This window comes from Mastigoproctus giganteus, chromosome 7, assembly GCF_048544385.1.
Source record: "Mastigoproctus giganteus isolate SK-2022 chromosome 7, ASM4854438v1, whole genome shotgun sequence".
Classification (NCBI taxonomy): Eukaryota; Metazoa; Arthropoda; class Arachnida; order Uropygi; family Thelyphonidae; genus Mastigoproctus; species Mastigoproctus giganteus.
This window is the reverse complement of record NC_143581.1, coordinates 55,637,026-55,655,307: the sequence shown is the minus strand read 5'-3', so window position 1 is coordinate 55,655,307 and position 18,282 is coordinate 55,637,026. Positions and strand designations below refer to the sequence as shown.

General features: G+C 37.2%; 1 protein-coding gene across 7 annotated transcripts in view; it reads left to right on the top strand.

The window, feature by feature from the left end:
• Positions 1 to 18,282, top strand: part of LOC150082917 (TOX high mobility group box family member 4-B-like) — a 359,573-nt gene that overhangs the window by 155,955 nt on the left and 185,336 nt on the right. For all 7 annotated transcript variants that reach the window (XM_090377677.1, XM_090377674.1, XM_090377675.1 and 4 more), the window contains exon 2: positions 17,911 to 17,991. In XM_090377677.1, the coding sequence (XP_090233803.1) occupies positions 17,911 to 17,991 (81 nt within the window). The remainder of the gene's footprint in view (positions 1 to 17,910; positions 17,992 to 18,282) is intronic.

Sequence of the window (18,282 nt, the reverse complement as noted above, 5' to 3'; positions counted from 1 at the left end):
AATTGGCTTTTCCGAACTGTGATCTCTGAAGTATTTTATTATTATTATTTTTTATCCAGGGTGTAGAGCTTTTGTCCGATTTGGAAATCTCTCTTATTCGTTACTGATTTTGGTTAGGCCTGACGTAACCCAGGAGCGAGAGTGCATAGCACGCGTGGTGTGGACTTGAGTGGACCAGGGTTCAAGCCCGTGACTACTAAATACGATAAATATTTGTATTGACGATTTATTGTAAACTCTACTGACTTGGTTGTCGTGCCGGAGTATAAACAGAAAATTTTTATTGTATGTCAAGAAAACAAAATCCCATCTAACTCCATTTCTTGCCCTCGCGGGTAGTACCATGTTATAATCACCGCCCTCCCAACCGGACGGAAAAGGCTTGTTCGAATCCCATCAATGACGGGAGGAATTTTTATGAGCTTTTTTCACAATGTGGCCGGATAGTAAATATCAGGCGAAGGCTGCATTTTTTTTCTCTCCCGGAAACTACGGTTTTTCATCAACCGACTGCAGAATACACGCAGTTAAGGCAAAATATACTGGCGCCTCATATCTGTAGTTGCTTTGGCGCTTAACACACACACACCTCTGTTTCTTGGTTTGACCTTTTAATGGTCCAAAGAAAATTGTGCCTCAATCCAGAGAGGCATATCAATCAGTGAAGTTGAAGCATCCAAGATTGTGTTCTGCATAGTTTCAGTTCCTGAGGACGAAGGCAAGATTGTCCAGACACAGATTATTAACAAGCAACTAGGACACTCTAAGGTAGTCGTTGTATGGTCAGCATGTTTTAGGAGATATTATATGCGCTCTTCATATGAAAACGATTTGAACGCTGAAGAGTGTAATTTGCTGGACAGTATCTTAGCCATCCCATCTCCCCTATCTCTCCGGATTTATAATTAGGAGTAATGATTTCAGCTTCAAGTATTCCTGAATGCAACTACTCAGTAAGTAAATTTATGTTAATACTTTGTTTGTGCGAGTTTTGCTTGCAAAACTGCTTTGCTCGTATAACATGTTTTTGAAGCATGGCATTTTGATTTCATTTTATAGTAGCCTAAGTTTATTCGTATGGAAAACTGTGAGTAGATACCAAGAAAGAACAGACCATTGTTTGTCAACGCTTTGCGGTGTTCTTTCTCTCATTAATAGTACCTCTGTAGTTTTCAAAGAGATTTATTAATATATCTTGTGGCAGTATCTCAAAACAGTTGCAAATTACAATTACTGACAAATAGGTAGTAGGAAATTTTGTTTTAAGTGCTATGACATCAACTGCGAGACCAATTTTATTATTGTGATAATCAGATAGGATATCAGATTTATCCGATAGGATTTCCTATCATGAGTATCAAAACCTGCCGAAACAAACCCATCTTCAGGGAAGTTTTCGTTTTAGATAATTTGACTCATTTCACCCTTTGCGTGTATTTGTATCAGTATGCCCTTTATTTGAACAAAACATCAGTATATGAATACCCACTTGACGTCAAAGGAAAAAGATTTCAATTAAATTCTACATGGTTGGAGTATAAACCGTAACTTAAGTTTGTATGGGGTGAAGGGAACAACACCATTAGAGGAAAACTAAGTTGATATAAACTCAAAATAAATAAAAAGTTAAATCCAAACCATCCAAAAGAGTATGTATTATTCTAAAAAAAAATCTGAAAAATAAGGAAAAAAGTTAAGTATACTAGTTCTGAACATCTACACACATACTTTACTAACTAAACATTTTGAGAAATCAGACGAAATACAAGTTGTCCTTCACATCTTCCACAAATACAGATTAAAGCCACCTTTAACGTACAGTAATCAAAGAACTGATTTCAGAAACAAATACTAACCTTAAAACTTCCTTTAGGGCTAGACACGCTAAAGGAGTGAAGAGAGCCATCCTTAAAGAATGGATGCTTAGGCCTGTTGGTCGAAGAGCTGTCCTCAGAGAGCCATGCTTTATCTCTAGAATAGTGTCTTTCCCTCATTCCCCTCAGCCACCCTCACACCTTGAATGCTATGTTCGATTGCCCATAGAGACCGTCATCACTTGTGCGCCGGCTGGTCTTTAGGTTAAGTCAAGTGCGTGTGTTCTGAGCGTTAAAGCAACTGATGTATGAGGCGTCAGTGTATTTTGTTTGTAAGTAGTGCATTCTTCGGTGGTTTGCTGTTTGCCATACGAAAAACTCTAGTTTTCGGGAGAAAAAGATCAAGCAACTCTTACCTAAGATTGACTAACTCAGCCACGTTATGAAAAAAGCCCATAAAAATTCCTCGCATCATTGATGGGAGTTGAATTCGGGCCTTTTCCTCTGGTGTGGGTGGATGGCGATTATAACCATTGGGCTACCCACAAGGGCCAGGTTGGTCTGCCGTACTGCGTTTGTAGTTCTGGTTATTCTTGGTGCACCCAATGCTTTCTCTCGCCAGATGTCAGTACTTGAGCTTTATTTCCACGATCGTTTATCCTTGGTCCATTTATTTCAAGGTTATCTAAATGTTTGTGGAAATAAAGCTCAAGTACTGACATCTGGCGAGAAAGCATCGCAGTTCTGTTTTCTCCAAATCTTTTAAATTTTCTTTACTTTCTTGTCTTCACGGTTATCTCTTTCTCTAAAGTTTTTAGGAATTCACTATAGTTACTTTTTTTCAGAATTCTTTCTAGAGCATTGTATTTTGTTTGGACAGTGTCATTCCGTCTTCTTATTTATGTGAACTGACTTCCTTTTGTTTGTTGATATCCTGTAGCTACATTTCCTCTAGTAGACTTCTGTCCATCTGCCTCTGCTCTGAGATTGTGAAATCCAGTTTTTAGTGTGTTATAAATTTGCGAAATAACTACACTGACGAGCGTTACCAATTGCACATATTATTTTTTTTTTCACAGGTTTCTTCCTTGTGACTAATTACATTTTCGACCCATTTGACTTACTTTTTTTTTTATTCTTGTATTAATTTCGCAACTTGTAGTTCTGCGATTGGTACTAATGGCGTGATCAGTATATTTTCTAAACTTCCGTTTTTCAGTGTTTGCTGCACTTCACGCCTGTCTAAATACGTTCCATACCCTATTTTTTTGTCAGCAGTTGTGTTAGCCGAAGTACCAACCCAGACCGGTTGCATTTAGCTTATTTCCAATTTAGCGTATAACAATTTAAATTTGTTATTAAATTAGTTAATTTTTACCGGATGTTTATCTTTATCTCCTCTGCTTTTGTTTTTCAATGAATTTTCTAGATTATTTTTCGTTCCAAATATTTAAAATCCATTCTTCCTCCCCTCCCCCACCACTTTAACAGCCATCCGTGATAATAAATTTGGTTTGCTTCTTCTTTGGAGAAGTGAAGTTTGTTATTTGTTTGGAGAAGTGTGAATGCAAATGTCTCTGGAGACTGAAAGAAATTTTTGAATGACTGTTCGAGACGTTGGCAGCTGATCTCATGTAACGGAGCGTTGTTGTCCGACCCTATTCCTGAGCTATTCTGGGTTGTTCAGCTTACCCAACAGAGACATAACCCAAGATAGAGCCCGTAGGAACTATATGAAAATATGAAAAAAGTAATTTATGCACCAGAAATCCTCAATACAACCAACCCTTTTTCAATATTAATAATATTGAAATTGATAAAGGGTTGGTTGTACTGAGCCTTTTATCCTTTCTTAAATGTATTCAAAGTGCCCACTTCCACAACACGATGAAAAAATTTATTCCAACTGTTCCTTTATCTCAATGAAAGCAAATTTTCGCACATCTATCCTGCGATCTTTCTTTTCAATTTAAATTTGTGTGTTGGCCGAGAAAGTGCACAGATACCATCAGCATTTAGATCAGGCCTTCTCGCAGGTGCCTAGTTTCCAATCTCTGCATCTTGTAGAACTAATTAAGAGTATACTTTTGTTGTTGTTTTGGTTTTTTAGGAGCATTAGCAACTAAGGCCATATTGCTCCTGGAATATGCGGTGGTCATTCCCTTGACCTTTCCACATCCTCCGTATTTGGTGGTGACGGGCGCGAACCCCGGTCTAATCAAGAAGCGTGTGCTACGCACTGCTGCTCCTTCCCACCTGGCTACGGAGGCGCAGTATACTTTTGTATCCCTGGCTAATCGTGCTCTTCGCTGTACCCGTTCAAGTATATCCAAATCCTTTATAAAATGAAGTTTCCACACCTGGATTTAGTACAAGATGCGGTCTAACCATTACCTTGTACAACAGGATAATCACCTCGTTGTCCCTGATACTGAAATTCCTGTATATTATTACCAGACCCCATGAACTCTCTCAGCAGCCTGTCCTCATTGCGTGTCGGACTATACAATTTTCGTAGGTCCTTTTCGTTCTTCATCAGCTTGACTGTGGTGCCAACCGATTGGGATGTTATTCTAGGTTTACTGCTTTCCATATGCAGTACCTGAATTTATTATGTTAAACCCCAATTGCCATTTATTAATTCAGCTGCCTAATTTTTCTAGATCTTGTTGCAGTAGTATGCCTTGATTCCTATCATTAACCACCTCTCCAACTTTGGTATCATCTACAAACATTAAGCTTGATAAGGCTTGATCAATATTTAATAAATATTAAAAACAGTCAGGGGCCTAGCACTGAATCCTGAGGCATTCTACTAATAACTTTAATCCAAGAAGAGCCGGGCCCGTTAATTGTTAACATCATCAGTTAGTCCCACTGAATGAATTTAAAAACTTTAAGACTATTGTGGTCATCTTTACGAAAGTAAAATCCTTCCCTTTACCCTCGACAGTAATCATATCTTTAAGTATCGATAGATTCATCGATAGATTGAGCATTGCGACTTAGTGGTTCCTTTATCTAGACTCTAGATACCAAAGTTTCTTAATGCATGAAGAAGCCACTGCTGATAATCAGATTTAGGAGTATCGCTTTCTCTTTTTGACTCTCTAACACACTAGTGAGAAAACAGTTCTCCAGTTCATCCAGAATAGCTCTGCTACTGTGAACGTCCAACCCACAAGTTGCAGTCAATATCTGGAAAGTTAAAAATCCTCCATTAGAAGACATTCCAATTAACTTTCCATTGTATAGTTGCTTTTACGCCGCGATGGACAGTTTCGAAATCACTGGTCTATACTCATAAAATATACAAATATTAGTTAATTAACGCAGTGCGTTGCGTTTTAGACGCGTTAGCAAATAGTAAGAGCATAAAGCAACGACTTATTTGCGCGAACCGAAAACATTTCTCTTCTGCAAATCTACCATATTGCCAATTTATTCTTCCAGTCAGCCCACTGCAACAAACATAATATCCTGCTACAATATACCGTATATGGATAGCTTATGTTATATGTATGGGGGAAAATAATAATTGCCGGATTTCTATTGGTCCTATTTTAATTAAATTTGAGACGGCTCGATAAATCGTTATAACAAAACGAAATGTAAAATGTCTTGAAAATCCATCCATTGGGAGTCAAGTTATTACATGCGGATGAACGACAAAGAAATATGTAATAATTGTCGGATTTCTATGGTCCAATTTTAACCAAATTTGGGATGGCTCGGCAAACTTTTTAAAAAGCCCAAATATTCATTTCCTAAAAATAAACCTCAACCCGAAAGGCCCCCATTTCAACCGATCCGTGGATTTCGGGTGTGAGTTACCAAACCTGAGCTCTCGTAATGGATTGTGGTTACCTTATGATTCGGCTTTTCTTTTTTAAGACCCGCAAGAGAACTATGAACATGCGGAGGTGCCCCTAAGGAAATCTCTGCGTGATTTGTAAACAGAACTGGTTACAAATGTTCCGCATCATATCTGTAGATTACATGATTATGTTTCATTCGTTGATAACAGATCTACAAGGGGGGGAAAACAGTATTATTTGATGGTTTGTGCAAATGTCCCACCAAGGGGAAAAAATCATTCGATGGTGATTGGTCTCGTAACAGATATCACGTCTTAGGTGACACACTGCTGGGTAATTAGTCTTCGACTAAGATATCATCAGCAACTATTAGCAGTTTTCTCACTCCCTCGTTATGACGAAGCGAAACTGAAATAAAAGATGTCAATAGTTCAATGGCCTACATTAGTGGCAGTTATGAAGCCCGCTCGGATCACTCGTTGACTGCAATGATTTTGCCTGCGAAGTGAGGTCATTGGCTGTCTATCGATTGAGACATATCGCCAGAAACAGGTTTTAATGTTTTCTTCCAAATATCTTTGACGCTTTTCACTTGTCAAGGGAACAAGAGAATCGTTTTATTCTGTCATTCTTGGCTGTCGCAATTTGATGTCTTACTTTCGCAAATGTCATTTGCTTAAAAATTATATATATATAAAAAAATTCCTGCCCGCTGTTTACATGAAAGATTTATACATGTGTGGGGTTGAAAGTCCTCTAACTATTTAATAGTTGACTGCGCACAAAGAAGGGAGATTCCACAACGTTTGGACGTAATTTTCAGGAGTCATTGACCTTTTTCTGTACATTTATATGGTAATGCAGAATCTAACCACTGATGCGCATAAATCTTTATTACTCGGATGGATAAATCTTCCTCTGGGGAAGAATGCAGACCTTTAATCATAACATACACAGTGTCACGGCAGTGGCAAAGTTTTATTGGAACCATTACCAGAACGCGGCGTTTTTCTTCTTTTTTTCCAGATAAAGAATGTCAAATAGTGCAGATGGCACACTATCCATTTTGATTTGGGCGACCAAGTGATTCATTTAGTATGTATCTGCATGTCTGGTTGTTTCTCCATCAGTTTATCGGTGGCAGTTGCAGATCGTAAGTGTATTTTGTCAAGAAGGATCAATCAATACAGTAGCGGAGATGTTGCCAAATTTGAATGTCACGTTACATGAACCTTACGCTACTCTCCGGTTCTTTTAAACAGTACGCTTCCCTAGGCAAGAATTAAAACATTCTCTTCTACCCTCCACTAAAAAGTTTGGCGTTGCAACAGATCTTATCACGACAAGGTAACAAACAACCCACTTCAGAGTTGTCCTTTGATATTTTGTCCCAAAATAAACAGGACGATGGCACCTGTCACAAGTGACGATAACATAAATAGTCTGTGTTCCCGCGTTGGTGCCTTCAAGTGTTTTTTTTTTTGTTGTTGTTGTTATAATTATGACAAGAATAGTAGACCAGTATTTTTCAAGCTCTGCTGCACTGTCACACAAGGCACGACAGCAGACGAAATGTTCAAGTACAAATATAGAGTTACATAAACCATCTCTTTGAATCCATTTGATATCTTGATATTCTTGTACCCTCTATCTTTTAAATTCCTCTAAACGTATACGGCCCATCCCGAAGTATAAACACATTATTTCTTAAAAGTCAAAAGCGGAACTATAAATTCTGGGCTCCGCCCGCCAGGTTGCCAATCGGCCACCACATGATTTTTAACAACCACACCAAACCAACCGTCGGGCCTCCCCGCAACGAAGGACCTGACAGTATGGTAGTTTTGCCAATGTTCCCCAATCCTCTATGACCTTATAGTATACCACTTGTCGCTCGTTTATAAAGGTCTTGACTTGTCCTCTTCGGTGAGGCAGGTCAAAGTTCAACGTTGGATGTTGACAGTGAAGGCTTCAGATCAATAGTAATCTTGTTAAGATAAAGATCAATACTAACTAGTCGTAAAATCAAAGTGGAAGACTAAATGGACCACATTAAACGGCCAGGCAGTGACGTCAACATTCGTTTTGTGTCAAGGATTGCAGTTCAGGAAATCTGTACGATGAATGCCTATTACCACCTGGTATGCAGTGCAGATATCAGAGAAATCGCTTCGATATATGCACATCCGATTTCCTGCTTGATACCATGGTGATGAATCCTGCTTAAGACCGAATGGGAATGGTCGGATTAAGACCGATTTGATACAACTAAAAACAAACTCATCCAGTGGTGTAGCGATGGGGGAAGGAAGGGAACCACTTTTAGACATACAGTAACTCTTTGAGGGCGCAAAATTACTTTTTGTCTGTTTTACTTTTAGGTGAATGAAAAAATTAATCCATTCCTCTGGACACGTGACCCCTAGCTAGGCTACTAGTCTCGACCGAGTAAGAACTAAACATGGCCGTTAAATTTTCAGGTACATTCTATTCCGTCGGAGGACTCCTTTCTAGGCTGGGGTCGCGGCTGCAGCCCTCATACTCACCATCCTCTCCACATTTATTCGATCCTGGGTACGAAATAAACCAAAGGGTAAGTCGAGTCCGTCAGCTGGGAGAACTTTATGGTTTTCGTATTCGGAATGTCTGTTGTTGATATGGACACAACTATTAAGTACGACTCTCAACAAGGATTTGTGATTTGCTCCAGTTATCAATCTTTGTGTTATTTTAAACTTTAATTTTTCTTTTCTAGGTGTTTTCCAGAGAAGCACTATCTTCCTTCTTGAAACTACTTTTGCTCTTTGGCGCTGCAAAAGTGGCGAATATCCAATTTGACAACATGCTTGTAAAACTTGTCTCCAACCACCTGTTCTTGTATAGGAAAAAAAAAAAAAAAAAAAAGGCTGACGACAGCTGCCAGCTCCCTGCACAAGGGAGATGATGGGCGGGCAGTAACAGGACTGGGAAAGGGGGAGAAATCAAGGTACCAAGTAATGTGGGGTCGTTATTGTCATGCGGACGGTGTCAGAGCAGCGGGAAGTGGGATAACAGACAAGTATTGACGTAGACCATATTTCAGTTCATTAGCTGGTAAATTATGTTGAAATATTGGGGGACGTTTGGAAGGGGGGAGAACAGTAACTAGTGACTCATTCTTCCTATATTTGCAGTGCTGTTGAATGGGTAGAGTGAAACAACAGCAATGGGTTTGTGTTTGGCAAGGCCAGTTTTAATTAGATCTTGGTAATATGTGTATATTTCCTATTGCTGCCTGCTGTTGAATACAAGAATTTATTACTGCGAATTGTATTGTATCAGGGTTCTAAAACTTAGATATTTACGCAACAATCCTATTGGATTTAATTATATTGAAATTAACTAACAAAAGGCTTTAAGACAATCTTTAAAGAAGCCTTCTTGAAAAGATGCTCCAGAATTGCACTACTACAAACAAAAAAGAGCTCGATTCGGGCTGGAAGTACACCTTATTTCCCCTATTCGCGAGGGATGCATTCATGGGACGATCGGGAATTAGGTGATGGACTCAAACCCTTTATTAGGCCCCTGGAGTAATTTTTACCCGGTACAAGTTTCAACTAATTAATTTTATAATTTTTGCTCTATCCGCTGAGCTGAAACTTGCAATAGTTGGAGCCAGAACTGTTGGATAGAGTAGAGAATATAGAAATAATTAGTTAATTTCAGTATGACGAACTTTAAATAAAATGTGTAAAGATATAAAATGCAACTTAAATGAAGGAACTTTCATCCGCTTATACGCAGTTTGGGAGAATGTCTTGCTTTTTTGTGTTTTTGTGGCCCAGGTTTAAGCTGCCTAGTTAGTGCAACGGTTTTAGCAAAGTTTGTTCTTCTGTTTGTCTCAAAGAACAGAATAAAGTTTGCCTTCAGAGCGAGTTGCACAGGTATTTCGCTCAAATACATCGCCAAAAAGTTAACCCTAATTTATTTAGCATTAGTAGCAGCAAATGATGCAAGCAAGCAATCTCAAATTATCAGCCAAAAAAAAAAAAAAAAAAAACCACGTCACTTGGCCGCCCCCTACAATACTTTGTGTAGTTCCTGCTTAAATTAGTCAAACAACATACTTCCAAGTTAAAAAAAAAAAAAAAAAAAACAGATGGAAGTTTGTTTTCAACCATTAACCATCTACTAGCCGATGGCAAACTTATGCACCTCTATCCTGTAACCATCCTTCTCCAATTTGAATTTATGCCCCTCGTGTGTGTGTGTGTAGTCTGAGCAAGAGGAGGAATACTATCAGCATTCGATCTATTCAAACCTTGAACACCTCAATCAGGTCACCTCGTAGTTGCCAATTTGCAGAGTTGAGGCATTTCTTGGTAAGATCACCCTTTTGTTCCCCTCACTGATCTCATTGCTCTTTCTGTACCCGTTCCAGCACATATACAGGCAATCACCCTATAACATATGACTACTGAAGCCCTCGTGTGTAGCACAGTTGATAGAATCAACTATCAACCCTCCTCCTCACACCGGGTGGAAAAGACTGAAGACGTACAAGAAAACGAGGCTAGCGAAGCGGATTTGGTGGAAATGGCATCGGAGGTAAAACCAAATCAATTCAGAGGATGATAGCGCTGATGAAAATTTAAACTTCCAAATTTTACACTAAAAAGCATACGGTAAGGCAAAAAGTTAGTCGAGCAATTAGAATCTTATTTCTTGAATCAAATGAGCCCAAAGTTCAAAAGAGAACTCAAAATGCCTAGTTCCATACGATGAAATTCACAAAATATTTATCGAGCAAAAGCAAACAAACCCAGATTACTGATTTTTCAAAGAGAGCAGAAGATATACGAAATCTAGAATGTTGTTCTTTTGTTAGCCTTTGGAACGTAATCCCCACCTTCTTGTACTTTTTCTTAGTCCCGCATAACACGGTTTCGCACAACACGATATTTTATAGGAACCTACCTACTGTGTTATACGAGGGTTACCTGTACATCATTCCTAAAATAATTGTTGTTGTTCTGGAGGCTTAATGGCACATAAGCTGCTAAGGCTATAATGTGCCTATCCTAAAATAAGGCCTCGAAACCTTTATGTAACCAAAATGTAACCTCACCATTTCGTTGTATTTGCTCTTGGTTTAAAAGAGACCACGTAATGTCTGATGAGTGAGCAAGAAGTCCTAAAACAAGCTGTCATAGCAATGTTTCATCTTTTAACTAGTGAAGTGCAAAATCGAATGATGTCCATAATCCATTATTAAAATCGATTAATGAAAACATTCCTTTCGATACTTTTCTGTTCGATTACGAACGCTCGATTATGCCTATCGCTACTTTTAAATAAATGGCAGTTCACCTTTTGGCGATGTCATTTCTTTGAAAGTAGCGCAGTATCAGGGAAATTCGTTGTGATGTTAAAATTTGTTCTCTTTACACTCCGGCACGACCTCTAGTTTAGAAGAGTTTGCAACTACATAATTATTTTGATAATGAGTACAATCGTTAACGTATTTAGCAATCATGTAAGCTTGGACCACGGTTAACTCAAGCGCTTGCTGTTGCTGTGAGAGATAACACCATTGCATTAACTAAGCAGTTTAAATCCTGGTTGGTCACAAAAATACAAAAAAAGAAAAAGGAAAACACGGTGCTCCCAACTTATAAATTCATTAAGGCCAAAGAGCAGTAGCTGTTTGATAATTTCGAAGATCTAACTGTGAATAGTTAATTTTCATATACGTAAAATATCCAAAAATAAAATTTATACTTTATGAAACGTTGCTATGCAAACAATGAGAAAGTTATTCTCCAAACCATTCAACGAAGATTCGTTAATACAGAGGGTGTTTAGAATTATGCACGATGCTTGTTCGAATTTATGCGATTGCACGAAAATCGACAAAATTCTTGTAAATCATTGTACTGGAGCTGTAAACTTCTTTGACTCTATCTAGATCTCCGAGTATAAAAAGAATTTATTTTATTTTTAACTCTAGTAGGCGTTTATTGGCATTAATTGCGATAAATTGCAACTACCTTGATTGTTGGCGAATTTCTGAAATGTAAAATCCCTCTGAATTTGCTTGGAGCATAAAAAAATTCTAGATGTCAGTCTATATTGTGTAATCTATCTGTAAATTATTGCATATCTTCTAGCTAATTGGTTGTACTGGGGTGAAACCATCTTTGGTTAAATAAATAAACTGCTTCGGTGATATTGTCATCTCATCTGAGAGGACCAAAACAGGTGGAAAATCATTACTAAATGATTTTCCATACCTTGACAAAACAGTTGCGTTATAAAGTTGAAGTATGGGAAAGTGGGTCATAGTCATGCTGTTTCCACAATAAAAAAATTTCGACTGTTTGGCACTTTATTCTGAACGATAAACTGCACTGTATCGCATTTAGAAGGCGCTCCTTCGTTAAATCTTATTCATGACTATTCTTTCCTTGGATTTCAGCCCTTCTGTTACTTGATTTGGTGTTGATGATATCTTTCATCGGCCATTTAGTCCCACGAGTATGATTGCTCAATACCAAGTAACCACAATGGCTTAGTCTCCCATTTCGAAATCATGGAAAATGATCTCGAAAATCTGCCGTATTCGAGATCATGGAAAAATGCATTCCTAAGACCAGAATCATAATTAGCGCGAAACCAGAGGTAAAGACCCGAAACCCACTAGCTAGGTCTTGATTTTCAGGGAAAGTGTTAGTGGCGTGTGTGTATTAATCGTAAAACAATTATGGCCGTGAGGTTGGTAATAGCGTGTACTTCTTTGCTCCTTGTGCATGTTTGCATTACAAAAATCGCGATTGTTTGGGTGATAAACATGCAGCGCTCGCGCGAGACCATTTAACTAGGCAATGTTGTGAAACAAACCAGTTAAAGGTTCCTCTGTCGATAGAGGATTCGAACTCAGGCCTTCTCCGTACGATGTGGAAGGACAACGATCGTAACCACTAACCAAAAGGTCAATTTTCAATAAAAATGATAACGCTATTCCCGAAGACTTCTGAAAGGATAAATTATCATCTGCATTCAATTACTTTTATTTATTAATTTAATTTTATTTTTTATTTATTTATTTTTTTTTTTTATCAGACCCTGATTTAAGAATCAGTTGAAAGATTTCTCGGCCCTGAACTTTAATGCCACCAAAACACTGTACTTGTGCTTCTACTATGTATGTGCTTATAAGTGTGACGTGTTGATGCTTGCCATATGTTCGTTATTACCGAACCAATAGAACTGTTGTGAGTGCAGATGTCACCAGCAGATGGTCATAGCGCGTGGGAGTGGTGGCAGGTGTTTGCTGTGGACAGGTGAGCTCATGTTCAACGTTAAAATACAAGCATTGGCTTAAATAACTACGAAGGACACAGAAAGAAAGGCTTTAGTGCATACCCTTGGTTCATTTTCACCCCCCCCCCTCTCTTCTGATTCTGCAGAATGAATCAATGTACCGGCGAAACGAATAATTCAATGCCATCCTGTTACAACCAACAACTGCAGGTATGTGTCACTTGCTGTTTTTTTCCCCCTCTTTCTTTTGGATTTAGTATACTTTTTTTTTTTTTTTTTTTCAATGTCTATTAAAAAAAAAAAAACGAAAAACTTATGCGCAGATTGTTTCAATAACCATGGCCAGTTTGATTGTGCAATAGCCAAATGTTTTTATGCGATAACAAATGGGGAACGCTTTGCATGTTATTTCGATTATGCGATTGCGTCCTTTAGGAAGTATAAATGATGCCATACACTAGTGTGGGAGCGGGTTATTTTTGAAGACGGGTGCTTAACAAAGAAGGCATACCTCCTTGGGGGAGATGAAATGAGCTCCAAAAATACAACTTTTTTTCTTCACTTAATTTTCGAGTTGTAATGAGCAGAATGTGGCTTTAGAACAACGTCTTTTCAAAACTGGAAATTTTTTTGACCGTGTATTTCATTTATAATTTTTTAAAATAAATGGTGTGGGGGGAGATGGCTGGGTATTTAAAATTGGAAGGGACATGATTGAACAAAAACTTTATGGATCTCTGCTCCAGAATACCAGTATGTTTAGTGCCTGAAGATGTTATTATAAATTTCTTTTCAGTGTAAATTACCTCATTTCCTGTTATTTGAAGTTTTTAAAAATTCATTTTTTCTATTTATTTATTTACCAGTAATTTCTTCTTGTTGCCCATTTAAAAATTTTACTTTATAACGTAGCTCATTAGCAAAACTAGGAGTTATTCTTACTAAGGCCAAATACTGTATATATATATAAAAAAAGTGTCTTTTTGTTTTAAATATGGTATAATGTTCTTGGATTCTCTCTGTCCTGAACTCCTCTGACCCCTGGTCGTCCTGCAGTATAAACAGAAAATTTTATTTATTTTTTATTTGATAATAAATATGAAACGGATTATTTACTTATTACATAAGAATTTAATAAAATAAATTAAATTGCATTTATACGGCTAATTCCAGATTGGTACACCTTTGTCACCGGTTGCAGGCAAGGTGAATTCAGGACGGATTCAAGAAAAAGAAGGGTGGCTTTTTTTAATAGACTCATTTTTGGCTAGTGAAAAAAGGTTGTTAGTTTACGCCAGTAATTCGGGACGGATTCAAGCAAAAGAAGCCACTTCCTCCGGATATGTACCCATAAACTGGAGTATAACCCATTATAATACTGGATATAATTATAATTAAATTATAAAAATACAATAATTTTTTTTGTTAATTTTTGACGCATCGGCTTCTGTGGCCATAATGCACCTCCCAAAGTTTTTGCATTTTACTCTGATCCAAGCCCGAGGTGGGATTCGAACCCGCGACCTTGGGGGTGCCAAAGCAGGCACTTTACCCACCTGGCTAGCCCGGTCGGCACAATAATAATAATATCCGTAATTCATTGCTATTGAATTATGAGATATATGTTTGAAATGATTGCAACTTTTGTAATTGTATCAGCTGAAGTAACACTACCTTCCTTTTCTGTATATACTGAGTATTAATCCACTTATCCACACGATGCGATGTCTATTAACCGGGACTATCCAGTTCGCATAATCGAATTTTGTCATTAATGGTACGCCACCTTTACGCTTCATAGACATTTTTGGAAACACAGTGGACGACACTCAAATGTTCACGTAGCCACAAGAATAAATATTAATAGTAAAATGTGCTACGGGGAGACCAAACTTAGAAAATATTTTTAGACTTTAAAAAGACCTGAACAAGTGAGAAGGAGCGCATCAGCTTAACTGTTCACGCTCACGATACGGAAGAGATCATTGTAAATCCGAGTTCTTCTGAGAAGAAAATTTCTCATCCTTTGAGCTAATTACAAGAACAGAATTCCGAACATTAACAACCACTTTTCTACTCTATGAATAAATTTCAATATAGCAGCAGAAATTGCAAACACTGCTTAATATGCAGCATATCAAACACAGTTACGTCACTGGTCTTAAAAGTGAATAAAATTATCTTCAATATTAAAATAAATAAAACACTCCCATTTGGGTTTAGGCACCTGAAATTGAAACAAGTTCAGCCTTCTCATCAGCTGTAAGTGAATTTGCTCAATTATTAAAATACTCGAAGTTCACCTGATGCAGTCCATATGTATACAGGGACGATCCCAGGATTTCTAAAGGAGGGGTCTGAAGTAGTGTTCCGGTGAATCATTAAATTTTAATCATCATTTAGAAGTAAATAAATAAGAAGAATATTGTTCCTTAAGACCCTACTTGGGCCCGTTACTGCACACGTTTACGCACTCCCTCCCAACCAGAAACTCTAATCATAAGAATGGCAAGCAAAACGATTGTAGCCGTTTTCTTTTTCTTTCTTTTTTTTTTTTTTTTTTTTGTTAGCTTTTTTTTTATTTATTTAATGCAAAACACGTGAATGTAAATGCATTTTCTTTATAGATTTTGAAATAATAAAACAGAATACACTTTTATTCATTGACAAAACGTCATAGTCTTACATTATGTAGAAACATTAAAATTCGCATAAAGGGTTAAAAATTCATTGAAATGGAATTACTTTTTTCTTTTAAGTACCATTTCGCCTTCTCTTTGTAGAAACGAACAGTAGTCGCTGGATCCCACCTTCCTTGAATAACGTTCCATGATACTTATATCCTGGAGCATAGGCGCACTGACCAGGGTTGAGATGGATAAAGCTTCCCCAAGAAGCTTTATCCAAAGCTTCTTTATTATTATATAATTGTACTGGCAATGCGTTGAGACTTGAAGCTACGAGCATGGAACTCGAACTTCCCCCCACACAAAATTTCTGGATGCGTCCTAGAGGAACCGTTTTCATCACCATCTGCACCCAGGTAGGAAAAAAAAAAAAAAAAAAAAAAAATCCTGATGCGAGCGTAAAAGGCGTATTTTAAGAGACATCCGGCAACCTAAACTTTATGGTTACGCAGTTCTTCCACCAATTGTTACTTTCTTATGTTTTATTACCGAAAAACTCGTGACCTAAGGATTTAAAACTCTCATGCAGCTAACTGAATGGGGTTTGATTTTTGTTTAAAACCGCTATCATGTAATAGTTTTTTTAATTTGCGGACCAACAAAGATTCCTTTGAGTGTTACATCGCTTGATTTTGAAATTTTTTTCCATTTAAATACTAGTAGTTAAAACGAGCACATCCTTTGTTCAGAACAAGCCTCCACAAAAATTTTTATTGTGCTCAGTTTTATGTACAATGGACGAAGAAATACTGAGGATATAGTAATGGTGTATATTTAACATTACTTTTCCTAGGAATGAAAACTCTCTTCTCGCGCCGACCATTTACCAAGTACTGTTGCTCGACAACAGTACTTGGTAAATCCACCCTACAATCCAAATAAAAGCGCAGTGACCTTAAAATCAACGTAAAACTCCAGAGATTTTCTTTATATTTGATTGCATTCAGTATTTAGGACATACTTTTTTCGTCAGTTTCCCTCATTCCAACACAATCGTCCTCACGAACAAGTGCCGCCTTAGCCTAGTGGTCAGGCGCGTGGGTGCATAAGTACACGTGCCTTGAGTGACCGGGGTTCAAGCCCGTGACTGCTGAATACGGTGCTGTTTCTTGTAAACTCTCCTGACCGTTTGGTCGTCCCGGAGTATAAACAGAAAATTTATTTATAATGGACACGGGTATTGAAGGATTTTACTGCCTTAAACTTACTTCAGATGAATCGAAGAATAGCTGACATTTTGCAACTTTGTATTCAAATCCTAATTCTTCCGTCAATCCATTTATATCTAGACACACAAACAGAACCCCACATACCACAAAATGCCAACAACTTTCTATGTGTCAGTCTAAATACGAGAATTCTTGTTCCATCAGTTAGCATATTCTATTCTTGCACACTCTGGATCCCATACCCTGCCTGTTTCTTTGGTAGATTTAAATCACTAAATAATCAAGCTCATTTTATTCAGTTAGGTGCTGTTCTTTACTACTCTGTGGAACGTAACGTGTATCTTCCATTGGCTTGCCTTCTTCATCGGAATTGAGAAGTTATTTTAGATTAATAGGTTATACATTCTCCTCGAGGGAATAATCTTATTGCAGAAGCAAATTTGGATATTCTGTTTTATTTTTGCTGCTCCTTCCTCAAAAATACAGGAATCATTGATGAATCATCAATTTTCGTAAGACAGAAATGGTAATCTTCATTATGGCTAGTTAGTTTACGCCATGATATGGAAAAAACGAACAGCAAACTCTTCTTTCCTTTCATAAAATGTGTCCAGATTCGGACAATAATAGAACAGAACTTTATTAATTTAAAAATTAAATTTTTCTTTTGTTACTAAAACCTTGTCGACAAATGTAATTAACGTTTCAGATAATCCTCGTTCAGTTAATCAAAATCTTACAACATATGGAATTGATAATTGAATTAAAAAGGCGTACTTATGTATTTAACTAATTTTAGAGCTAATACCTTTAGGAAAACTACCTGTTTATGGTTAAATGACGGAAATGTATGGATAGCTGTTTTATTTTAATTAAAATGAAATTAAATTTAAGTTGATAATTATATTAATGTATAAATTATTAATTTTTAATTAAAATCAAATTTTAATTTGAAATTAACAGTCCATTGGTTTAATGTCTGTGATATTAATTACTGTATAAAATGTAATGCTAATTAGGAGTTAGCTAATTACCTCCTATTAATATAATAAGTAAATTAAGTGTAGTTTTTGAAAGCTGTCATTACTTAGAACTTTTTTTATTATTATTATTTTAGCCCGTCGACAATTTTGATCTCTCGTTGAATCTAACCGAACAAGAACCAAGTACAGCCAACGGATTCATGTCAGTCGACCAGGTAAGTACCAAATATTTGTGTACTCACTCTTTTATCATCGCTTGAGACCTATCCCTTTTTTTTCCCTTTTTTTTTTCTTTCTTCTTCTCTCATTTCAGTTATTCTTGCTATCGTCTTCTATCTATCTCTGTGTTAGCCATTAAAAAAAAAAAAAAAAAGCCAGTGCAGTAGTCTAGTTCTTGAACAAACCAAAAGTTTCGGAATGTTTGAGCATAATCCCCATCCAAATGTATTACCCTTTGGAAAGATGACTCCACAATCATTTGGTAAAACCGTCTCTTAAGGGAATAA